This window comes from Lygodium microphyllum, chromosome 24 (assembly GCF_053477565.2).
Source record: "Lygodium microphyllum isolate KBCC chromosome 24, Lygodium_microphyllum_v1.1.10, whole genome shotgun sequence".
Classification (NCBI taxonomy): Eukaryota; Viridiplantae; Streptophyta; class Polypodiopsida; order Schizaeales; family Lygodiaceae; genus Lygodium; species Lygodium microphyllum.
In genome coordinates this window covers 48240271-48266931 of record NC_141158.1, presented here as the reverse complement: position 1 = coordinate 48266931, position 26661 = coordinate 48240271, and the positions used below count along the sequence as shown (strand labels likewise).

General features: G+C 43.7%; 1 protein-coding gene across 1 annotated transcript; it reads right to left on the bottom strand.

The window, feature by feature from the left end:
- Positions 1-488: 488 nt before the first annotated feature.
- Positions 489-25055, bottom strand: LOC148015057 (uncharacterized). The gene is made up of 3 exons (XM_087665168.1): positions 24990-25055; positions 3371-3793; positions 489-589 (listed from the first exon to the last, which is right to left on the bottom strand). The coding sequence occupies exons 2-3, from the start codon at positions 3774-3776 to the stop codon at positions 489-491; spliced, it is 507 nt and encodes a 168-aa protein (XP_087521294.1). The 5' UTR covers positions 3777-3793; positions 24990-25055.
- Between the last annotated feature and the right edge of the window lie 1606 nt (positions 25056-26661).

Here is a 26661-nt window from a genome sequence, read left to right as displayed (position 1 = left end):
ATCATACAGATGTAATATTCCAAGGTATGACTGTGGTGGTCCTTTCTTATGTGCAATCTTCTTCCGAGGTTTAATAGTCTTTTTAGGTTTTAATGAAGTAAACCTAGACTGGACTTCAGGCTCCTCCTTATGGTATGGCTTAGTGTATGAAGCTTGTGTTGGACAAGGTTGGTCTAAAATCTCAATGCTTGTTGATGATGATTCCGAGGAGAGTACAATGACACTCATCCTTTTGATTTCATTGACCAGTGTACTTGAAACAAAGTCACTCAAGATATGCAATACACTTCTAATGTATGATGGTCTATGTGTTTATAATTGTACACATAGACTTAAAATTTTAAGCAGAGCACTTAGTTGTTTTTATTTCCTGATAAAAGCATTCATATTGTGTAGGTATTAGCAGCAATGATGATTTAAACAAAATGCCTTAGTGCTTACAAGCACTCATCTGTAGCTCATGTTGCTAGAGATGGTAAATGTCGGTCTTAATGAGCTTGATGTTGACTCTTCGAGCAGAGGAACTTCTGAAATGAGGTTCCCAGATTAATAACACACTCTGTAAGAGTTGACTCGATGATTAAAATCACTGTTGATAACCAAACATTGAAAAAAATTGAAAATGGATGAAGCTTGAAGCTCCTGGCTATGGCTGCCAGAGACCCACAATTAGGGTTTTGATCATTGCAGGCTGTAGGAGATGAATCAGTACAAAACCTCTTAGATGAATCAGTACACTCATCTAGGAATGGGTAGGTTTGTTGCAGCCCTACCCATTCCTAGATGAATCAGTACAAACCCTCGTAGATGAATATGTAGGAGATGAATCAGCTAGGTGGTTTGTTGCAGCCCTACCCATTCCTAGGTGCATTCCATGCCAATAGAATAAAGAAAACACTCATGAGCTAGGTGGTTTGTTGTTGCAGCCCTACCCATTCCTGAAGTAAAGTGGATACACATAACCATGGATTTCATTATTGGCTTGTCTATGACTAAGAAGGCATGGAACAATATAAATGTGGTTGTGGATAGACTCATCAAGGTAGCCCACTTCATTCCACAAAGACACAATTTATTGCATCACAAGTGGTCAGTCAATTTGTGGAGCATATCTTCAAATTGCATGGATTATCACATGTCATTGTATATCACATGGTCTCTAAGTTCATGAGTAATTTTTGGTAGGTGGTATTTGTTAGAAGTGTAGCATAGGAATCTTGAGTAAGCAATGAAAGGTGAGAAGGATCGAAGCTTGCACGCGAGCTATGGTGGGAGAGCAAGAGCAAGAAAGAGAGAGGCAGGAAATGGGAACTCCAACAGACACAATGTGTGACCGAGCCTTCCTTTATTTACTAGTCACTAAAATGAATGTAAAGAATCAAGTGACGTGACGGGCGCCCGCCACCTGCAGTGTGCAGTGGCGGGTACTGTCAGTGTAGTAATACACGGGGTAGCACGGCGGAGGCGCTTTTACCCCAACAACCTCCCACTTAAAGGCGAATCTGCCCCAGTGAGAGAGAAAAGAAAAGAAAAAGACGGTACAACTGTACATAGGTACAAGGGATGAGGAAAGGCAACATCTCATCCAATGCCCATCAATCTCCTGAGGAAGGCAAAGCGCTTAGTAGTGAGGCTTTTCGTGAGCAGATCTGCAGGATTCTCGTCAGTGGAGATCTTGACAAGGTCAACAGACTTGTCCTCCACGACACCACGTATGAAGTGATACCTCACCTCAATGTGTTTCGTCTTCGCATGGAAGACCGGATTCTTAGCCAACTGAATGGCACTCATATAATCCAAATGCAGTGTAGGTATAGCATCAATCCCAAGGTCAGCAACTAGACGGCCTAGCCATATGGCCTCCTTGCAAGCCTCAGTGGCTGCAACATACTCGGCCTCACACTACAAGATATAGACCTTATAGCGACGTTTAAAGCGACGAAAATACAAACAACAAAATTTGCCCCCGTCGTCGCAAAAAGCGTCGTTATTGACGACGCCATAGAATCGTCTCTATATGCATCGCTAAATGCATCGCTATAGGTGTCGCATTTGCGACGCATATAGCGACGCATATAGCGACGATTGCAGAGTATTTGCGACGCTCATAGCGACGCCAATAGCGACGCGTACAGTAAATTTGCGACACAAATAGCGACGGTAACAGAGAAAAAAAAAATTTGTGGCATAGCACTATGTGCTGTATGAGAGCCATACAAAATAGTTTATGCACTGCTGCATACAAAGCGTTTGCAAAAAAAAAGAATGTATACTAAAATCATAAAACTGATACATGAAATAAATACATGATATCACATAAAATGCGATTGGTACAATCATGAAACGATATCAGTAATACATAGAAAATGTCTACATAGATCGGGAGACTAAAAACTAAAGGTGTGTGAGCTCTAAGGATCCAAGGGCGAGCTACAAATCCTCGTCCCCCGAAAGCTCTTCCCGCTGCAAAGGAGCATCAAACGGATTCTGCAGAAAAAGAAACAACATATCAATCCACCATACAATAATGCATTCAAATATCTCATGGTAACTACGGACAAGAAAGATGAGTGACTTACAAGGCCGCCCCGTCTATACAATCGGTCGATCAATGCCCTGAGACCGTGCCTCTCTGCATATCGAGTCTCAAGGCCTTGCGGATCGTGATTTGTAATGGAGTGCTGCAAAGAAAACAAAATGCTAACTGTTAGAAACATGATTGTCAGTACAAAGAATATCTCAAAAAAACAAATAAGCAAAACAAAAGAGAAACTTACAAAGTCCTCCAAATATGTCCTGTGGCCGCCACTCCCAAGATGATGTACCGATCCGGCCTCGATTCGTGCCCTCGCCGCCTCCCGCTGCTGACTCCAACGTCCTGGCGAATTTGTAGCCTCCTCCCTCAGTCGGTGCCAATCCTCTGCATCTAACCACTCGGGCTTTGGAGCCCCACTCTTGATTGCCTTGCGTGCGTTGAATCGTCTATGTGACATGTATGCCCGCATGCAATCCATCATCCAGCCCGTAGAGAATCTATCCACTGCGGCTAGCACCGGGAACTCCTCGTGCAAGGATGCTACTATGTAGTCCTTGCTCCCCTCCGGTATGTTCCTCCAATGATCCAGGACGTTGTGACGAAAAACTTGTTGGCACAACTCCCTCATGCGAGCCATCACCCTCCTCCCCTCATCATTCATGATGATGGCTCCTGACCTGCCATCCACTAGGTATCCATAATCCCTAGGAGTATGCCTAAGATGGGCCCTCTCCCATCTCCGTCCACGCTCCTGGGCATATCCAGGAGACCCCTGTACATCCGGTGTACCGACGGGGGTACCCTCTCCCGGAGTGCCACTCAAAGGGGTGCCACCAAAGGGGGTGCCACCAAAAGGAGTGCCACCAAAAGGCGTGCCATCTGCCGACGGCTGCGCAAAAGCCGGAGTAACTGGAGTGGACGTCCCCACAGGTGTGACAAATCCTGGAGGTGACACAGCTCCAGCTGAACGACGAGACGGAGACACCGCGTCCGTGTCTCCATAGCAGCACCCCCCTGATCCTCCTGCAGTCGCAGTCCCTCCCTCTGGCCCAAGTCGCGAGCGTCGAGTTCGTCTGCTCGAAGCTAAAGCATCTGATCGCGCTGAAGCTGATCTAGCAGAGCGCCCTGACAAAGAACGAGACAGCTCCTGATCTGCCATCTCTCTGAATCTCGCGAGCTGATCTGGAGACATGCGTGCCATCATGTCCTGAAACTCCTCATCGCTCATCCCTCGACTCATCCTGAAAATGTCGATACCTGCACATATAAAAAATGATGTTAGAATAATCAATTTAAACTATACAAAGCACATTAATATAAATCATTTTTGAAAAATCCCTCTTAAAATGCATATCTTATCTACCTTTATGGAAGATCTAAACAACGAATTGAGTAATACAATTCTCCAAGAATGAAGTATTCTATGGTCCCATGTTAATCTCCTGACACAACTCTGCATACACTGGAAGGTCGATAGACATGTCACCACAAAAGAACGAGTCTGCCTCATTCTCAAAAAATTCTACGACTTCTGTATTTCCATCATTGTTAGCCGATGCGGGCTCCAAGCTTGCGGTGGCCTCCACCCCTTGTAATTTTGATCCCTCTATTTGCATATTTTCTTCATCTATGCCTGGAACATCGCTTTGATCATATACTCTCGCACCTCAAGGAGTTGAAGGTATAACATACCACCATCGAGGTTGTCGGGGGTTTGGATAGAAGATTACCTGTTCACAAACACTTACAAAGCGACTTCAAACCATTGTGACATAAACCATGTCGTATTACAATTAGCAAGCAAATGACTATTTGTACCTGTTCACAATGGGCCGGCAACACAAAGGTGTCGCACAAATCCATCCATTTTTTTTCAGAATCTATTTCGGGAAATCCAGATGGACCTCGTCGAACTGTTGCTCCAGCTCCTCCAAGTGCCACTTTGAACCACTGCACATCGAATAGTATCATGGAGAAGCTACGGTAATCCACCGTAATAATACTTTGCAAGTTCCCAAAATACTCCATCTCATCCACAACCGTGTTCAGATCCGTTGCTCGTCACCGGCTCTCTTGCTCAAACCTTGCCATGACACCACAGTCCATTGTGGAGTGCATTTGGTCAATACGCTCCACCCGAAAATGCCGTCCGCGTGACCACGCTGCATTATATATTTTGTACTGCACATTGAAACACTCAAATTAGATGTAGCAAGAAAATTTAGATACGACACATTCTAAACCCCTCATTACCTTTGGACTACATCCCCTCGAGAACTCCCACTCCTCCATTGAGACCTCTGTCCCTTCGCTGGATGCTGCGGTCAAGGCTCCATACAACCATCGTGTTGACATAAACCGCGGCATCTCCTCCATGCCTTCGGGATATCGAATCGGTCGGTGATGCGTACTGCGTCGGAATTCAGCTCGCGCTTTCTCTCGATCTTGCCTTGCAATCTGGTACTTGGCGAGCCACGTCTCCATGGAGGCATGGTGCAACATACAAAAGCGATTCACCTTCTCTTCCATTGAGGCATCCATTCTTTTTTCTACCCCATTTTCAACCACCACATCTCCAGTCAGCCTATCATCGTCCTTCAGCGTCCATAGCATTTCATTGTCTGGTTTCACCATTGGTAGCCATTGTGAGATATGCACTAACGCCTCTGACACCAACCAACCTTCCACCATGCTACCTTCCGGACGAGCTCGTTGTCGCACAAAGCCTTTCAGGGTTTTCATGAAGCGCTCCAATAAGAACATCCATCGCGTATGGACAGGTCCAGCAATCTCCACTTCGCCACAAGATGCACAAGAAGGTGAACTTGTATCGTGAGCAAGTTAGTGGGCAGGTATTTCTCAAAGAGACAGACCGTCTCAACTGCTCCCCGCCTTGCGGATTCAATAGAGGATGTCTTAATCTCTTTCTGTGAGATCCATTGCACCAAAGTCGACAACTTGTAAATGGCCCCGCGAATTTCTGGAGTTAGGCATCCCGCGATCGCGATCGGTAGGACAAACTGCCACAAATGAGAAAGCATTAAGAATAATGGTCACTTTTTGAATTTCAAAATGTCCACGCTAATTAAAATCCATTCTGTTCACAAACCTGACATATCTTATGCCAATCATGGGATTTTAGCCCAGACATTTGGTCATCTTTAGAAAATGCGGACCTGAGAGAACGCATCATATCCGTCGAAGTGCAGATAGACTTGATTACTTGCTTCACAATGCGCTCTTCTTTGGTAGACAAAACCCAGGGAGCGCGAGGAAGCTGCACTCCCCCTTCAGCACTCGACTGCGGCCAAAGCACCTCCATCTTACCTACCTCCTTTAAATCCATTCGTGACCCTATAGTGTCTCTCTTTCCTGTGATGTGGTCCCATAGCAAGCTGCCCACATTTTTGAAAATATGCATGGGATCCAACAAGTGGTTGACCTGTAAGTGGGTCCAATATGGCAACTCGTAGAAAACTGAGAACCGTCGCATTCCATTTGGATGTGATTCCGGGTTCACCATTTTCAGCTCGTACCAGCTTGCAACGTTCATACGTGTTGGAGGTCGTCCAAGAAAACCTTCCCTGAGTTCATGATCCTCCGGCAAGAAAGCGGCGTGTCCTTGATATACCATCTTCTTCATGGTTCGTGACCTTCGGGAGTCTAACTGTGGCCCACACAATGGACATGCATGATAACCTGAGGTAACGAGACCTGCAAGGCGATCCGAGACCTAGTGAATACTTGATTGAATGAAATAAAATATAGATATTACCAGCGAGAACAAAGGTCTGCTCACCTGAGCACTCTCCCAATCCCGGAAAGTCATGCATCGTCCACATGAGAATGGCTCGAATGTTGGCTGACCGCCGACCATCGCGCCTGCTCATATCTTGCACCGTGACCCCCTCCTCCTACAAAATCTTAAGCTCATCGACTAATGGACGAAGATACACGTCCATATTTTTTACTTTGTAGCAGCCCGGGACGAGCAAGCTAAGGATGAGATGTCCTTTCTTCGTAGAAAGCCATGGAGGAATATTGTAGTTGACAAGCACTATAGGCCACACACTGTAAGAAGTCGAGCGCAGACCGAATGGGTTCACACCATCCATGGCGAGACCGAGCCGAAGATTCCTTGGCTCTCGCGCAAAGCCTGGGAAGGTAGAGTCAATGTGGCTCCATGCGCGCGAATCTGCTGATATTCGTTGAACTCCATCCGTGGACCTATTCTGCACATGCCACGTTGTCAAGCTTGCCATGGGAGACGTGTGAAACATGTGGTTTATGCGGGGGATGAGCGGAAAGTGTCTGAGAACTTTTTGAGGGATGATCTGCCCTTGCAAGTCCTGTCGATACCTGTGAGCACCACACTTTGGACATGTCTCCATAGTCTCGTATTCATCTCGAAACAATATGCAGTCGTTGATACATGCATGGATGTTATTGTAGTCCATGCCAAGCTTCCGTAAAACATGTTGTGCATCATCACGAGACTCAGGCATGGTGTTTGCAGGTGGCAATATATGATATTTCAATAACCTGAAAAAAATCATAAAACACCTTGAAAAAACACAAATGTTTGCAATAATACTGTTTTAAAAAAAAACAATGAAGTCTGTGTGCAAGGTACCTGAATAACTCAGTCACACTCGTATCGCTCCAACCGTATTTTGCTTGCACACTTAAGAGTGCAAGCAATGTCTTTAACCAAGATACTCGGCACCCATCATATAATGGTATGGATGCTTCCTCTCTAAGCGGGTCAGATGTCTCAACATCCATGGGAATCAATGCATCGATCATTGCCTCCATCTCAGGCTCCAAGATTGTAGGCAAGTCGGGAAGGTTGTCTGTCTCCTCTGGCATTGACGGTATAGATGGGCCTTGCGAGTGGTCGATTGGCTCCTGCAATCCATCCATCGCACGTCCACGAACTCTTCTAATTGGCCGCAAAGGGTGCACTCCCCCTTGGGTCGAGACATCACCCCCCTGGATACAAAATTTGCCAACAAGACCCAATCTTATTGTGTATGGTTTTCAATTTGCTTGAGAGTACAATGCATGAAAAATGCTAACTTCAAATTACCGTTTGCTGAAAATCTGCAATCGCCTGATCAATGATCTCAGATTGAAACTCGCCAAATCGTTGTACGTGTTCTATAGACAATCGATGTTTTCGTCTAATTGCCAACTTGCATTGAGAGCAAGGACATGGGACACGCTGATTAAGATACGTCTCGCGGTCTTGAACAATAAGATCTTCTTCGTTTGCCATCTTATCTACATTACAGCAAACGAGGCTTAAATGGATAGCTTTATGGAGATGTACGTCAAGTTGCAAGTTGACCATAAACCTTGCATTGTATATAGTAGTCGAGAGATTTTCCGATGTTATATCTCGGCCTTGTATCATGCTCAACGATTTGTTTGTCCCGGTAGATAATTATTTGTTATATCTCGGCTTTGAGTATAAGTAATCCATTTTAAAATTAATGCGCGCCATCTATGAAATTTTATAACTATAGTAATAAAATTTATTTCAATCAATTCTACTCATAGTCATAAGACCTGAGAGAAATTATCCTATACTCAATTTAAGGGTTTCTTCTTCTATAACAATAATTTTGGATTCATTTTGATGAAGTACGTGGCCCATGGCAAAGCACATTGCATACCATTATCAATAAGTCTATTATCTTAAATTTCCTTCCCCTCCCTCTCCCTCTCCCTCTCTTTCTCTCTTTCTCTCACCCTCTCCCTCTCCCTCTCGTTCTCTTTCTCTCCCTCTCTCATTTCCTTCCCCTCCCTCTCCCTCTCCCTCTCCCTCTCTTTCTCTTTTTCTCCCTCTCCCTCTCTATCTCTCTTTCTCTCTCATTTCCTAAACAAGCAAAAAATAAAGTGATTTAAACATCCTCCAAGCAAAAGGGAGAGGGAGAGATACAATGCACTCTCCTTCTCTTTCTCTTTCTATCCCTCTCTCATTTCCTTCCCCTTCCTCTCCCTCTCGCTCTCTTTCTCTCTCATTTCCTCTCCTAAACAAGCAAAAAATAAAGTGATTCAAACATTAAACAAGCAAAAGGGAGAGGGAGAGAGAGAATGCACTCTCCCTCCTTCTCCCTCTCTTTCTCTTTCTCTCCCTCTCTTATTTCCTCCCCCTCCCTCTCCCTCTCCCTCTATTTCTCTTTCTCTTTCTCTTTCTCTTTCTCTTTCTCTTTCTTTCCCTCTCCCTCTCCCTCTCTTTCTCTCTTACTCTCTTGTTTCCTCTCCTAAACAAGCAAAAAAGAAAGTAATTTAAACATTGAGGGCTGAAATGATGAACGGGTTGCCTCTTACCCATCCAACCTCCAATCCTCACTAAGAGAACTAAAGAGGGGCACCACCTAGCCAAAGGGAGGATGGGCTAGGACATCCATTTTCTCAAAGAGAATCAAGAGAACCAAGACACAAATTTACAAGAGAGAATATATGTGCTAGACACCATATTGGAATATAAGAGAGAGAGATGAGAGGAGAGGGAGACAAAAGGAGAAGAGGTAGAAGAAGCTTGCCATTATGCTACATGGAATGAGAAGATGAGAAGAGATGGAGATAATAGGAGAAGAGGTAGAAGAAGCTTGCCATTATGCTACATGGAATGAGAATATGAGAAGAGAGGGAGATAATAGGAGAAGAGGTAGAGGAAGCTTGTCATTATGCTACATAATAAAAGAACTCACTCATAGCTTCCCTCAAAGAGATGAGGGTATTCTAGAATGCTCTCATGGACTTGTCATTCTTCTTCTTCTCTTTTCTCAAAGAGAATCAAGAGAACCAAGACACAAATTTACAAGAGAGAATATATGTACTAGACACCATATTGAAATATAAGAGAGAGAGAGATGAGAGGAGAGGGAGACAAGAGGAGGAGAGGTAGAAGAAGCTTGCCATTATGCTACATGGGATGAGAAGATGAGAAGAGAGGGAGATAATAGGAGAAGAGGTAGAGGAATCTTGCCATTATGCTATATGGGATGAGAAGATGAGAAGAGAGGGAGATAATAGGAGAAGAGGTAGAGGAAGCTTGCCATTATGCTACATAATAAAAGAACTCACTCATAGCTTCCCTCAAAGAGATGAGGGTATTCTAGAATGCTCTCATGGACTTGTCATTGTCCTTCTCCTTCTTCATTCTCCATGGGCTCTTTATATAGCCTCCATGAGGGATTAGATTAAGCTAATCTTCTTGATTAACATAATCCTAGATGATGTATGGCATCTTTGAAAATATGGAGCATAGTGAATGGGACAAGTCCCCACCTTGGTCATCATGCAAGAAGCCAAGGGTGGTGGTAGACAACATAGAAAAATGGAGCTAGATTACAAGAGGTGGGTGCCCAAAGCACATTATTATAATATATTTACAAGAAGGACAGAGTGGAAAGTTGGTGTGGTGAAAGAGAGAAGAAAATTGCATGTAGCCAGCAGTCTGCGCCTTTGTAACTTCAAATCCGTGAGGAATTTGGAAAAATTTTCTTCTGCAACTTTGTAGACCAAGTCGAAACCAATCGGCCCTCGCGAGAATTTTCTTGAAATTCTCTTTTTCTTGGGAGTTATTGAGATTATAAAAAAGGGCTTCTAAAAGCTGCTTTGACTTTAGTCTCCCATATCTATATAAATATATATAAGCATGTGACAAAATGGGTCCATGCTTGTAAGCTTTTGTGCAAGATCCAAATGACACCATGATGTGGATATTGACTTGTGTGCTAGGGTGAGGTGTCCTCTAATGATGGTGATAGATTCCAAATCTTAGTGATGCAGACGGAGCCCATGTGTAGTTGGAGGCTAGTCCTTTGAAAAATCTATGCATTCACTCAACCCCTAAGTGTAATCCATTTTCATCTTCACTAAGATAACCATCCCTTTTACCCTTTACATTGACATGCCTTCTAAGAACTTGTTCCCCCCATTTGCTAGAGTTATCGTAATCGAGAAGCAATGTAGCATACCTAGTGCTTGAAGAGTAAACCCAAAGTGTTATGGTAAGCTCTTGATAGGGGCTTTGGCCAAAATTTTGTGGTAATAATCCGGGTTGTAAAAAACCCGGATCATTAGCCCTCCCCTTAGACTAGAGGTATTCATACCTCTAGCTTGATAATGATGGTCCAATAGAGCAAGGAGGACTGCACCCCCTCATTGGTAGCTCTTCATTGAATGACTACTCCAAAGTGTTCATATTTCTTTGAAAATAAGGCTTCAGTCGTCCATTTACCCTTGTCTTGTGAACCTTCCCATCCATGTCACCGAGCTTATAGCTACCATTTGAATATCTCCTTATGATCAGGAATGGCCCTTCCCACTTGAACACAAGTTTAGCATCCTTTCTGTTATCAAAGCGATTATCATAACGTAGCACAAGTGATCCTTTCCTTATGTGTTTGCTAGCCAACTTCTTATTAAAGATCTTCCTCCTCTCTTTAGCCTGCATGGAATAGTGTTGGACTGCTGCTTCTCTATCTAACTCCAGCCTCTCTAGATCCAAGATCCTTTCCTCTAACTTCTTATCTTGATTCTTCTCTTGATTGGATACTAAAACACGCAAACTGGCCAGTTCCACCTCTATAGGAAGCAAAGCCTCTTGGCTATAGACGAGGTGAAATGGAGTATAGCCAAGTGAGGTTCTAAATGAAGTCCTGTAAGCCCAAAGAGCTGCATTCAATTTTTTATCCCAGTGCTTGGGGTGCATGTGTACCTGCTTGGTAATTATCTTACAAATCAGCCCATTCACTTTTTCGACCAAACCATTACACTGTGGATAGTAGGGAGTAGAATGCCTGTGCTTGATTTTTAGCCTTTCCATTGGCTCCCCTACTAGGTTCGCCCTAAAACCAGGACCCCGATCAGAGATAATTTCCAAAGGTGTGCCAAACCTGCAACAGATATTTTCAAACACAAATTTTTCCACTTCTTGGGCTGTGATCCTACTAGTTGCTGAAGCCTCTGCCCACCTCATCATGTAGTCTACACCCATTATAATGTATTCCTTGCCAGATTGAGTTCGTGGGAGTGGTCCTATTGCATCAATCCCCCATTTCTCAAATGGGCCATATGTAGTTATGGGATTTTGTTCCTCATGCACTATCTTCCTTGGTCCGGCCTTTTGGCAATCGTCACAAGTGCGGCACCAATGTTGCACATTTCGATGTAGACTAGGCCACACAAAACCGGCTTGGAGAATCTTCCTGCTGGTTATTTCTTGAGCAAAATGTCCACCACAAACCCCTTCATGGCAGCTCTTAATCACATCTATAATCTCCTTTGCTGTTGACACCCTTCTAAGCATTGCATCCTTTCCTTTGCAATACAACACATCATTTATCAAGCGGTATTTAGTGGCCTTAGTAGTTAGCCACCTTTTCTCACTTTTACTCATATGTATAGGTGCCTCACCTTGCTCAAGAAAATAAAGCACATCTTGTAGTTGAAACTTACCCTGAAACAAGGGAAGCTTTACTCTAATGATGCCCACCATTGCCTCTTTCAATTTTTCAGCTGCTAGAGCATCTGCGTCGCCATTTGTGCGCCTTGGCACAAAATAGATTTGGGCTTTCTCTAGCTTTCTCATGAGAGTTTTAGCTTCCCTCATTTTCACTGCTAAGTTATCATTTTTACAAGCCCAGATTCCTTTCATTTGCTTAACAATGAGTATAGAATCCCCAAAAACATTAAGTCGAGTGACACCATGTGAGAGACACCACCTCAAACCTATAAGCAAGGCTTGATATTCTGCCTCATTGTTAGAATGGACATCCTCCAAGCTGATACCTTCTCCATAAATTTTGTCACCTTCGGGACTGAACACCACTATTCCTGCTGCCGCTTTGTCTTTAATACGCTTGTAGGCTCCATCAAAGTAGAGGGCATGGGCATTCTCCACCCGTGGCGGCTCCTCAAGAGGAGGTGTCTCCTCTTTTACATTTCCCTTCTCCTTTTCCTTCTTTTGATGGCATCTATGGGTCAACAAATCAGCTAGGCAAGCTCGAGTAGAATCCTCCACCTTGAAGGTGTAGTCAAACTCTTGGAGTTGTATCACCCACTTAGCGATTCTAGCTGAAACATCCATGTGATGTAAGGCATAGGGAAAATGCTCTTCTGTCGTGATCACTGTGAATGGTCTAGGGAGAAGATAAGGACGAAACTTTCTTACAGCAAACATTAGAGACAAAACCATCAGCTCGACCATCTTGTACCCTCGTTCTGATGCTGTCATTACTCTACTAGAAAAGTAAACCGGTCTCATTAGGCCAGTTTTAGCATCCTTTTGTATTAGTGCTGCCCCTAGAGCATCTTCCCCAAAACTCGGGTTAACAAAAAACTCCTGATCCCAACAAGGCTGTAAAATTATAGGAAGGGTGCTAAGAGCCTTCTTCACCTCGTGAAAGCACCTTTCGCTTTCGTCACTCCACAGGAGCTCCTCAGAGTGGGTTAACTATTGCAGTGGAAATATTAATTGGGAGAGGAGATGAATGAACCGCCTGTCAAGATTGTGGGAGAGAAGGAAGGAGTCTCACTTGAAGCTTTCTTGCTTGCACAATAGGGGAATACACACAAGGGTGGAGGCTGAAAACAGTTTTCCTCTTCTTAGTTGTGGAAGCCAAAAGAACTCAAGTACAAATAAATAGAAGAACCCTAGATATGGGTCTCAAACCAAACTCAACTAACTAAGGTGGCATACTAACTGAGCCACGAACTAGAGTAGATAAGGATAGCTATCATGTAGCTATTATTCAGGGGCGGTGTACCAACCGCATCTGCAACTGACAAGTCGGTGACATAAATACACAACGGTCACCCTGGCGTATCACGAGTGGAGCTCGATATCTCAACACTCCCCCTCGAGCTCAATCCCAATTCCTGCACACCAAGCAGGTCTCTGAACTTGCGCAGCTTCTCTGCGCCCAATGCCTTCGTGAATATGTCAGCTACCTGATCCTCTGTGCTGACATAAACTAGATCAATAAGACCTAGTAAAACCCTCTCTCGTACATAGTGATAATGCACCTCAATGTGCTTTGTTCTAGCATGATAGACTAGGTTATTTGCCAAGTGTATACTACTCATGTTGTCACAATAAATGACAACTGGTCCATCTGTAGACTGATGCATATCATAAAGTAGCTTATGCAACCAAGCTACCTCATATGCAGCCATTGCTGCACCCCTGTACTCAGCCTCTGTGCTCGACAAGGCAACTGTAGGCTGTTTCTTGCTGCTCCAAGTGACTGCAGCACTCCCAAAAGAGAACACATATCCACTGGTAGATCGTCTATCAGAAATACTACCAACCCAATCAGCATCAGTGTATCCATGCAACTGTATCTGAACCCCAGTCTCATAAAATAGTCCATACTGCAATGTGGACTTCACATACCTGAGTATGCGTCTAGCCGCATCCAAATGTGGTTTCCTTGGAGCCTGCATAAATTGACTTACCAATCCAACAGCATAGCTCAAATCTGGCCTGGTAATAGTCATATAAATCAAGCTTCCTACTATGCGTCTGTACATAGTAGGGTCTTCCAGAAGCTCACCTGCATCTGCGCTCAGCTTCACATTCTGCTCCAAAGGAACTGAAATAGGCTTATAGCCTGTCATCCCATATTTGGACAGCATGTCCAATCCATACTGCCTCTGCAAGAGCTGTATCCCACTTGGTGATCTAATCACCTCAATGCCCAATAAATAACGCAGCTCTTCCAAATCCTTCATCTCAAACTTCTGCTTCAATAGCATTTTCACATGAAGGATATCTTCATCACTGTCACCTGTCATAATCAAATAATCAACATAAATGACAAGTAGCATAATACCTTTCTCTGTTTTTCTCACATAAAGTGAGAAATCTGCCTTGGAAATCTGAAAGCCAATAGTGACAAGATACTGTCCTATCTTGTCAGACCATGCTCTAGGTGCTTGCTTCAAGCCATACAAAGCTTTCTTCAACCTGCAAACAAACTCAGGATGAACAGCATGCACATAACCTGGTGGCTGCTCCATATAGACCTCTTCTTGCAAATCACCATGCAAGAAGGCATTCTTTACATCCATCTGATGTAAAGACCATCCCTTTGATGCAGCCATAGCAATGACTGCTCTTACGGTTGCCATCCCTGCAACCGGACTGAATGTTTCTTCATAGTCAATGCCATATGTTTGTGCATACCCCTTGACTACTAATCTTGCCTTGTATCTGTTCATAGAACCATCAGCATTGTGCTTCACCTTATAAACCCACTTATAGCCAATTGCATTCTTACCTTTAGGCAAAGGTACCAATTCCCATGTAGCGTTTGCTTCCAAGGCATCCATTTCTTCATCCATGGCTTTCTCCCATTTTTCTTTTCCCATGGCTTGCTCAAAAGAAGTGGCTTCTGGTTCCTGTATCACCTTGACCATATATGCATAGTGAATGGTTGTAAAACCATCATATTTCAACCTATCCACAGGATACCTAACTCTCGTAGACCTGCGCAAAGTAGGTTCACTCCCAGGTGCTCTCAAAACATCCCTGGTCTTCCTTACTCCAGGTGTAACAATAGAAGGAATACCCAACTCATCATCAATGCTCTACTCTGAGCCACTGGATTCACCATCCACATAAGAGTGACCTGCATTCACATCAAACATGGGCTGATCAACCTTCTCTTTTCCTTTTCGTGATACCTGCATACCACTATCTGCATTACTTTGAGAAGATTCTCCTGATCTCAATCTGCCTGTCCATGGCGAAGAATGTGAACCACTGCTAGAGGACGCTCCAGGTCCACTAATATTTTGTGACTGCTGCTGTGAATTCTGTGCAGCATTACCATTTTGTGCATCTACATCATCAATCACATTTACTGGTTTATACCAGCTACTCATCTCATCAAAAACAACATCTCTGCTCACTGTAAACTTACGAGTAGAAGGGTTATAGCATCTATACCCTTTTTGCTGCAGAGAGTAACCAATAAAGATGCACTTCTCAGCTTTTGGATCCAACTTGGATCTCAACTCATTTGGCACATGTACATAGGCAATGCAACCAAAAATTTTCAAATGAGAAATATCTGGTTTCCTACCAGTATACCTCTCCTCTGGAGTCATTCCATGTATTGCTGCAGTGGGAGTCCTGTTCATTATGTAGACTGCTGTAGCAACTGCTTCAGCCCAATAAAAATCTGGCAAGTCTTTTTCATTGAGCATGGCACGAGATACCTCTCCAATATGCCTGTTTTTCCTTTCTGCAATTCCATTTTGTTGTGGGATATAATTGCATGAATATTGCTGCTTTATGCCATGCTCCTGCAAGAACTTTGCAAACTCATTTGAGAGGTACTCTCCCCCTCCATCTGACCTCAGGCATTTTATTTGCAGACCTGTTTCTTTTTCAGCCATAGCTTTAAGGGTTTTGAAATGCCCAAAAACTTCACTTTTCTTTTTCATAAAATACACCCAAACTTTTCTGCTATAGTCATCAATAAAAGTGACAAAATAATGACAGCCTCCAAGAGATGCAGCTTTAGTAGTCCACACATCAGAGTGGATTAATTCCAATGGCTTCTCACTCTCTTGAACATGTCTAGGAAATGGTTTCCTTGCCTGTTTTCCAAACTGACAGGCTTCACATACCTTATGCATTTCTGCAACCTTGAATTTTGGCAAACCTGCAACAATATTTTGGGCCTGCATTGATTTAAGTCGCTGTACATTAACATGACCAATGCGTTTATGCCAGATATCAATATCTGCAACTACACCGGTCCCATGTGCAAACATTGCTGCACTCAATTCAGGCATGTCTGCATCCAACGTAAACATTCTGCCCTTCTTCTTTCCTTTTGCTATCAAGCGACCTTTATTTTTCATATCCTCAACAAAGCATCCATGAGGATTAAATCTGACCTGCAAGCCCTGCTCAACCATTTGACCGACAGAAACCAGATTCTTGGTGATATTCGGGACATGAAATACATCGGACATGTATTTCTTTTTCCCATCCTGCATAGACAAGGGAATTTTTCCAATCTGCACAATAGGATGTGTAGTATCATCACCAGTCTCCACAAATCCTGGTTTTTCCATTTTCCTTGCATCCTCCATCCATTCTGCATCACCTGTCATGTGGTTTGATGCACCTTAGTCAACATACCATACATCATTGCTTTCTTCTGCACTTGTCACAGAATTTGTTCATGTGCTGCACCATGAACAAATGCTCATTTCTGTCATCACCCTGTCTGCTAGAAGATGCATAATTTCCTTGTTGCAGTTTTCCATTCATGATGTCATTCTGCTTTTTATAGCAGTCTTTAGCCATATGACCCATTTTACCACAGTAGTAGCATTCAACATTAGTGTTTGCATTTTGACCTCTTTGCCATCCACCACGACCTCTTTGGCTCCCCCTGCCTCTAGAGTTACCACGTCCTCCTCCATAGGACTGGTTTTCTTGAGTTTGCTGCATATTCTGATTTCTACCACGGCCTCCAAATCGGCCTCCTCTACCTCTGCCTCTACCTCTTCCAGCATTTGAGTAGAAGACAGCTTCTTTTGAAGTTCCTCCTGAAGAAGATGCACCACCATTTCTCTGTTCCTCAGAAATTAGAAGAGCAATCAACTCCTCAAAATCAAAAAATCTTTCACGAACTGAAATGGATGTCCGAAACTGTGCATAATTCTTTCCTAGACCATTCAAGGTCACAGAAACTAAATCATCATCTTCCACTGGTGACCCAATGGAAGCAAGTGCATCTGCAATCTTCTTCACCTTCATATGGTAGTCGTTGATGCTCATATTTTCTCTTTGCACATTGTGCAACTCTTGCTTGAGCTGCATTTTCCTGGCTTGCGTATTTGTGCTATACATTTTTGACAAAGTATCCCATGCCTCCTTTGGCGTACTTGCATCCTGAATATGCACAATCATAGAGTCTGAAATGCTGATAGACAACCAATACATAACTTTCCTGGCTCTCTCATGCCATGCTTTAAATGCTTGCATTTGCTGTTGATTGGGAACATCAGGAAGAACTGGTTCTTCTTCATTTCCTGCAACAAATTCCCAATATCCTTTTCCCATAAGGAAATTCGTCATTCTAAACTTCCATGCCTGGAAGTTGTTCTTGTCAAGCTTTTCAGTGACAATCTGTGAAAGAGAATCAGATGTCATTACAGAAGACTGCAAAAAATTCTGTCACTGCAAAAACCACAGCTTCACCCTCACAAGGGAAAATCTGCAAAACTGGCGAAAGTGATATTTGACCACACAGTCACTTCCTAGTGACGATTTTGCATCAATAGGCAACAGGGATGATTCTGTAACTCCCAATGTCTCTGCGCACAAGCATACAATGCAATTTTTACAGTAACTATTCACCGACCTGTAGAACAGTGGCTGCACAGCATAAAACTGGGCCTTTTCCTGAGTGCTTGCAAAAAACTTCTGCCTCCAAAACAGACCCCGAAATGGCCTCAAATCAAAAAAACAAGGTCGCCAAGGGCTAAAGCCCTTGCCCGCAACATATACTGCCCTCTTGCTTCATCGCGAAGGGCATCTCAACCTGAGACAATGCACTCCTGCACTTTCCGGCTGTGCTACCTGCAGAGATTTGCTCCCAAAACAAAAAATGAAAGCAACACTGCTCCTCTTACCAGAACACCGCGAGCTTGGCTTGCTTTCTTGAGCTCCTTACCACGAACAAGGCTCTGATACCATGTCAAGATTGTGGGAGAGAAGGAAGGAGTCTCACTTGAAGCTTTCTTGCTTGCACAATGGGGGAATACACACAAGGGTGGAGGCTGAAAACAGTTTTCCTCTTCTTAGTTGTGGAAGCCAAAAGAACTCAAGTACAAAGAAATAGAAGAACCCTAGATATGGGTCTCAAACCAAATTCAACTAACTAAGGTGGCATACTAACTGAGCCACGAACTAGAGTAGATAAGGATAGCTATCATGTAGCTATTATTCAGGGGCGGTGTACCAACCGCATCTGCAACTGACAAGTCGGTGACATAAATACACAACGGTCACCCTGGCGTATCACGAGTGGAGCTCGATATCTCAACACCGCCCCATATATCGCACCTTCTGAATGAAAGAGGTTAGTTGCTTCACAGAAGATGGTGATGGCACCGCCAATAGGGCCTTAACTTTGTTTGGATCTGCTTCAATGCCCCTCTCACTTACGACATGCCCTAACAAAGTTACACTGCTTTCGCCAATGCGACACTTCTCATGGTTTAACTGCCCCCCCATTTGTGCAAGGCGGTTGAAAGCTTCATCCACCTTTCCTAGATGTAAAGCCTTAGAACTATAAATACAAAAATCATCAATAAAGACCCTGATGGATTTCCCAAAATATGGCTGGAAGACATAATTCATGAATCGTTGGAAGGTAGCTGGGGCATTTGTTAATCCAAATGGCATTACTTTGTAAGCAAAACAACCCCAAGGTGTAATGAAGGTGGTCTTCTGTTGATCTTCCTCAGCTATTCAGATCTGAAAATAACCTGAATACCCATCACAAACAGTGTATCTCTCATGCCCGGCCACCTCATTGAGTATTTCATCCTGAAAGGGAATAGGAAAGTGATCTCTCTTTGTTGCATCATTCAGTGGCTTGTAATCCACACAAATCCTCCATTTTCAATTCTTCTTGGGTGTCACCACCACAGGTGAAACCCACTCTGAATCCCCTATTGGATAGATGAAGCCTGCCTTCAAAAGTCGTTGCACCTCAGTGAGTAGAGCGTTTTGTTGAACTACTCCCAACCGTCGTAGTCGCTGCACCACTGGCCGTGCTCCCTCTTTTAGATTAATGTGATGTTGTACTACTGTCACACCTGTGATGTGTTCATAATCAGAAATAAAAAGTGCAGAGTGTTTTATCACCACTTCCATGTAGGCTGCCTTCTCCTCAACTGATAGATCCTTAGCCAACATTTTTTCTAACCCCTCCTTCTCGACCTTTGGAAGCTGCTGCGGAATTACACTACTAGAAGGCCCTTTTAATGTAATCCCCATCAATTCTAGAGAGCTTTCTTTCTCCTCATTAGAAGACTCTCCCTCTGTCATAGATGACCAACCCTCGCTGGAACTCCATTCATCAGCGGTGGTCTCTAACACAAGATCCTCCTGTCTGCCCTCCTTCATGTTGTAGATAGTGCTCTTCCATTTTTTATGCAGCCCCTTTTGTGGCCTTAGCTCTAAAGCCCCTGTCTCCCAATCTTGTCTGGCTTTCATTTCCATTAGCCATGGTCGCCCAAGAATGAGTGGATAGCCGTCCCCCTTCACTGGCATCACATACATGTCAAGCTCCAATTGCACTCCACACACCTTTACCTTGACTTTGTTTATAACTCCCAAACAATTTACTACTACATTGTTAGCCATTTTGGCCCCAAATTTAGTAGTTTCATTTACCTCTAATCCCAAACAATGCATCAACTTTTCCGTCATGACACAAGTCTCTGCACCTCCATCCACATATGTCTTTGACACTCTCTGCCCATTGATTTCGGCTTCCACTAGAGGCACAATATCTTTCATCTTTCTAGCCTGGATTGCATTCACATGTCTATTCTTCATGGGTCTAATGCTTACCATCTTTGACCATTGTCGTCGCACTGTTGGAGATAGATGTAGTAATTGTGTCCATGAAATTTTTGGCCCTTGATTCTTCACATCAGCAAGCAAATCATAAGCTTTAGTACCTTTACCCAGGGAAAAATCATCTGGCTCAATGTGTCGGCGTGAGCGAGCCCTCCTCTTTTTACTGTTGCGTGTCTTTGCAGCCATTGATGACTCTGTCTCCTCTTCCATATTTTCAACCTCCTTTGGTGGTGTAGGTTCCATTGTCTCAATTCTCCGGGATTTCTTCACCGGCATTGCTTCAACCTCTACTACTTTGGCCTTCCCTTTGACATCACTCGCATCTAAACTAATTATCCTAACATCATGATTCTCTGGCGGTTGAACAGGCAAGGGCGGCACCTCTGCAAGTGGTCGAGGATGCTGGAGAACTTGAACCGGTGGTGGAGGCCTTGGATTCGGTGGAAAAAACCTTTCCCTAGGTGGTGTCACTTGTTGTCCTCTCCTTCTTGGTTGGAACCCATTTCCTGGAAAACGCCTAGGATGAGGGCAAAAGTACATACCGTGGCCAATATCCCCACAATTATAGCAAACATACTCTCTTTCTTGTCTTCTTGGACCTCGATTGCCTTCATTTATGAGGGGAGGGGGTCGTACTCCTTGCACCAAATTTAACGAAAGGCTTTCAAGTTGATTAGTAATGCATTGTAGGAGCTCTTGCTGTGGTATCTCCGGTTCAGGTGGGGCCTCTGCTATTTCTCTAGGCCTTGGCATGGTTGGTAAAACCTGCATGGGCTCAACTCCCCCCTTCAACTGGGCTTGATACTTCAATTTTCTATCTTTCTCCCTCGCATAAGTGACTGATTCTTCATAGGATGTGGGAAACTTTCCTTTGACCTTCTCCCTTAGTAGAGGATGGAGTCCGGCTAGAAAACAATCTTTCTTAAGGCAATCAGGTACTCTTTCTCCCTCGGCTAAAGATGCTGTCCATTTATCCCACAATTTTATAAACATGCCTTCATATGCTTGGTACTCCCCTGCTATGGTTTGGCGAAGATCTAAGAGCTGTCTCCAAATATCTTCAGGTGGCTCTGCATCTTGGTACTTGTGCATGAATGCGGTCTTGAGATCCTCCCAATTACCCCTTGTAGCCTCCGGGAGAGCTTGATACTACACTCGAGCATCACCCTTTAGAACTAAACGAAAGGCCCGTACTTTGGTTGCTTCATCATCCCGGCCTGTGACTAGGAATGCCATTTCTAAGTCATCCAAAAAGTCTAGAGCTTTCTCCCCTTTGTGCCCAAAAAAACTTCGAAATGCCATATTGCCTTAGTAGAGTATGAAGATGAAAACGTCTAGACTTAAGTTGTATTTTATAAGGGGAAGGATGAATGGGTTCACAGATGCATTGATTTCAGCAAGACGTCTAGGCCCCAGTATGCTCCTAATAATGCCTTGGAATCTAAGCTTTGTGCTAGCTACAATATACACAGTTTGCATAGCAAGTGGACGGATAGGTCCATACAACTCGTTCTGATTCATGATAAACTATTATAATAGAATAAAGACATGTACATTGAAGGATGCATTGTAGTCTAGCATTGGGAAGATTATAGATTCTGGTGATACAAGAATCTCCCTTAATCTTTCAGTCCCAAAGTACATGACAAGACGCTGCTGAAAGAAAATCTTCCTACTGATGCATACATTAACTCGGATGTTTTGTACAGAGTGGAAGGTGTAGAAATTCGGGCCATTATTATTATTCATGAGTGGAGACTACTTAAGGAAGTAGAGGGAATGCACTTTCTTGTATTATGAAGGATTTTTCCCAGAGTGTTTCTTTTTTGAACCCACCAACTTTGGTATACGGAGAATTTGCTCACCAGTGATTGTTCTTGCCTTGGTGTGTCCATCCTCGGCGACATATATTTCATAAGGTGTGATGGCCACCTTTTCAACCACACCCAACCTTCGAGCTAACAATAGTTGAAGGTAGTCTCCATACTTTGCATTTCTACAAAACTCCACACCGTTCATGCATAGTTGTCCTCCTTTGATGTGGATTAGGCCAGAGAGAGAGAGGGATTTGATGATTTGGAGACGAGGACCTCTCGGAAGGGCTTTCACTTTGTTTGCAAAACACTCACCACAATTATGAGAACCTAGCAATTGATGGCAACATATTTTTTTCCCTTGTGAGCTAATGGAATTTCTAAAGTGAACATCTTTACCCCGCATGCGTGCCGTCATCCGATAGGCATACTTTCTTTCTTAAGCTTCTTTAGGAGACAATTTTGGGAGTCGTGGACTTGGACCAGCTTCAAAAATAGTTGGTGAAGGCGTTGAGAAAGAGCCACTTGGGAAACTTGTTGTAGAGGATGCACCACCATGTTTTGTATCATTCCACATAAGGAGGTAGAGAATTGTGGTTGAGAATGTCCTCAGCGGGGGCACCAAAAATGAGGGCTGAAATGATGAACGGGTTGCCTCTTACCCATCCAATCTCCAATCCTCACTAAGAGAACTAAAGAGGGGCACCACCTAGCCAAAGGGAGGATGGGCTAGGACATCCATTTTCTCAAAGAGAATCAAGAGAACCAAGACACAAATTTACAAGAGAGAATATATGTGCTAGACACCATATTGGAATATAAGAGAGAGAGATGAGAGGAGAGGGAGACAAGAGGAGAAGAGGTAGAAGAAGCTTGCCATTATGCTACATGGAATGAGAAGATGAGAAGAGATGGAGATAATAGGAGAAGAGGTAGAAGAAGCTTGCCATTATGCTACATGGAATGAGAATATGAGAAGAGAGGGAGATAATAGGAGAAGAGGTAGAGGAAGCTTGCCATTATGCTACATAATAAAAGAACTCACTCATAGCTTCCCTCAAAGAGATGAGGGTATTATAGAATGCTCTCATGGACTTGTCATTCTTCTTCTTCTCTTTTCTCAAAGAGAATCAAGAGAACCAAGACACAAATTTACAAGAGAGAATATATGTACTAGACACCATATTGAAATATAAGAGAGAGAGAGATGAGAGGAGAGGGAGACAAGAGGAGAAGAGGTAGAAGAAGCTTGCCATTATGCTACATGGGATGAGAAGATGAGAAGAGAGGGAGATAATAGGAGAAGAGGTAGAGGAATCTTTCCATTATGCTACATGGGATGAGAAGATGAGAAGAGAGGGAGATAATAGGAGAAGAGGTAGAGGAAGCTTGCCATTATGCTACATAATAAAAGAACTCACTCATAGCTTCCCTCAAAGAGATGAGGGTATTATAGAATGCTCTCATGGACTTGTCATTCTTCTTCTTCTCTTTTCTCAAAGAGAATCAAGAGAACCAAGACACAAATTTACAAGAGAGAATATATGTACTAGACACCATATTGAAATATAAGAGAGAGAGATATGAGAGGAGAGGGAGACAAGAGGAGAAGAGGTAGAAGAAGCTTGCCATTATGCTACATGGGATGAGAAGATGAGAAGAGAGGGAGATAATAGGAGAAGAGGTAGAGGAATCTTTCCATTATGCTACATGGGATGAGAAGATGAGAAGAGAGGGAGATAATAGGAGAAGAGGTAGAGGAAGCTTGCCATTATGCTACATAATAAAAGAACTCACTCATAGCTTCCCTCAAAGAGATGAGGGTATTCTAGAATGCTCTCATGGACTTGTCATTGTCCTTCTCCTTCTTCATTCTCCATGGGCTCTTTATATAGCCTCCATGAGGGATTAGATTAAGCTAATCTTCTTGATTAACATAATCCTAGATGATGTATGGCATCTTTGAAAATATGGAGCATAGTGAATGGGACAAGTCCCCACCTTGGTCATCATGCAAGAAGCCAAGGGTGGTGGTAGACAACATAGAAAAATGGAGCTGGATTACAAGAGGTGGGTGCCCAAAGCACATTATTATAATATATTTACAAGAAGGACAGAGTGGAAAGTTGGTGTGGTGAAAGAGAGAAGAAAATTGCATGTAGCCAGCAGTCTGCGCCTTCGTAACTTCAAATCCGTGAGGAATTTGGAAAAAGTTTCTTCTGCAACTTTGTAGACCAGGTCGAAACCGATCGGACCTCGTGAGAATTTTCTTGAAATTCGCTTTTTCTTGGGAGTTATTGAGATTATAAAAAAGGGCTTCTAAAAGCTGCTTTGACTTTAGTCTCCCATATCTATATAAATACATATAAGCATGTGATAAAAGGGGTCCATGCTTGTAAGCTTTTGTGCAAGATCCAAATGACACCATGATGTGGATATTGACTTGTGTGCTAGGGTGAGGTGTCCTCTAATGATGGTGATAGATTCCAAATCTTAGTGATGCAGACGGAGCCCATGTGTAGTTGGAGGCTAGTCCTTTGAAAAATCTATGCATTCACTCAACCCCTAGGTGTAATCCATTTTCATCTTCACTAAGATAACCATCCCTTTTACTCTTTACATTGACATGCCTTCTAAGAACTTGTTCCCCCCATTTGCTAGAGTTATCGTAATCGAGAAGCAATGTAGCATACCTAGTGCTTGAAGAGTAAACCCAAAGTGATATGGTAAGCTCTTAATAGGGGCTTTGGCCAAAATTTTGTGATAATAATCCGGGTTGTAAAAAACCCGGATCAACATTAAACAAGCAAAAGGGAGAGAGAGAGAGAGAATGCACTCTCCCTCTCTTTCTCTCCCTCTCCCTCTCCCTCTCCCTCTCTTTCTCCCTCTCTTTCTCTCCCTCTCCCTCTCCCTCTCCTTCTCTTTCATTTCCTCTCCTATACAAGCAAAAGAGAACGATTTAAACCTTCAACAAGCAAAAGAAAGAGAGAGGGAGACTCACCAATGAGATATGGCGAGTGTGGGCGGCTTCTCTTTGCAACGAGGGCTCCTCCTCTCCTTCGCGAACAACGGCGATGGTGGCGACGGCGGCGGCAGCAAGTCTCTTCCTCTTCTTCTCTCACAAAGCCTTCGCTCTCTCCCTCGCTCTCGCTCTCAAAAGGCGAAGAAAAAAAAATGAAAACGGCGCTCTGGTTTCGGCCGCGTTTTTTTTCCCTGCGGCGTCGCTATTTGCGACGCAAATAGCGACGCCACTTGCGACGCCAATAGCGACGCCGATATCTGCCGTCGCTAATCAGCATCGCTAATTGCCCAATTCCTTGTAGTGTCAATAGTAGACAAAGCTGTACACTTCTGAACCCTGGACATCCAAGAGACAGCACCTCCAGCATAGATGAATACATAGCCAGAAGTGGACTTTCTACTATCTGCATGTCCTGCATAATTGGAGTCAGTGTACCCCACGACCCCTATATTCTGGCTGCCATAGCAAATACACATATCTGTTGTGCCCTTCAGGTACCTCATGATACCCTTCACGGCATCCCAATGTTTTCTGCCAGGTGTAGCCATATAGCGTGCCACAACACCAACTGCAAAGGCAATATGTGGATGAGTGGCTATCATGGCATACATCAAACTACCCACAGCTGAAGCATAAGGGATCTGGGCTATCTCGGCCCTCTGCTCATCTGTCTACGGACAATCGGCATGTGATACCTTCACATAAGAAGGCAATGGACAGCCAATAGGCTTTACGTCCTGCATGCGGAAGCGCTCAAGGACTTTATGAATATACTCCCTCTGTGACAAGTAGAGGAGTCCCTGATGCCTGTCACGTCTAATGCGCATACCAAGTATGTGAGAGGCCTGTCCCAAATCCTTCATCTCAAAGCTCTTCTTTAGCTGAGATTTAAGAGCATCTAGCTCATCATGAGCTTTCCCTGCTATCAGCATATCATCCACATAGAGTACCAAAATAAGCAATGAACCATCACGAACTTTCTTCGTGTAAAGATATGGATCCATAGCACTCCTATTGTAGCCCTGTGACTGCATAAATGCATCAAATTTATGATACCATTCCCTAGGTGCCTGCTTCAAGCCATAAAGACTTTTCTTCAACTTGTACACTAGGTGCTCCCTGCCAGGTTCTGCAAAGCCCTTAGGCTGCTCCATATAGATCTCATCATGCAAGTCCCCATGTAAGAAAGCCGTCTTGACATCCATCTGATATAGATCTAAGTCAAGCTGAGCAACCAAAGCCAAGACCAAGTGCAGGGTGGTCGTCTTAACCACAGCAGAAAAGACCTCATCAAAGTCTACACCATGCTCCTTCTTAAAACCCTTTGCTACCAATCTAGCCTTGTATGCTGGCTTGGGGTGTCCAAGGGTACTTTTCAGCTTGTACACCCACTTGCATGGCAAAGCCTTCTTGCCCGTAGGCAAGGGAACCAAATCCCAAGTCTCATTTTTATGCAAGGAGTCAATCTCAAACTGCATAGCCCTCTCCCAGGAGTGACTGTCACCCCTGCGCATAGCCTCATCATAAGTGAAAGGCTCTCCTGCATCTGTAACCAAAACATAATGCATAGAGGGCTGAAATCTATCAGGTGGACATCTGTCTCTAGCAGACCATCTCACTACAGGCTCTGCTGCCTGCCCAGCTGCCTGTC

Bases quoted from the DNA above. Each gene is read 5' to 3' on its own strand.
- LOC148015057 (XM_087665168.1), bottom strand. From the start codon at position 3,776: ATGAGTCGAGGGATGAGCGATGAGGAGTTTCAGGACATGATGGCACGC. The intron at 590-3,370 runs GTGGCACCCCTT...GGTTATCAACAG, and splicing joins TTTTGGTGGCACCCCCTTTG to TGATTTTAATCATCGAGTCA.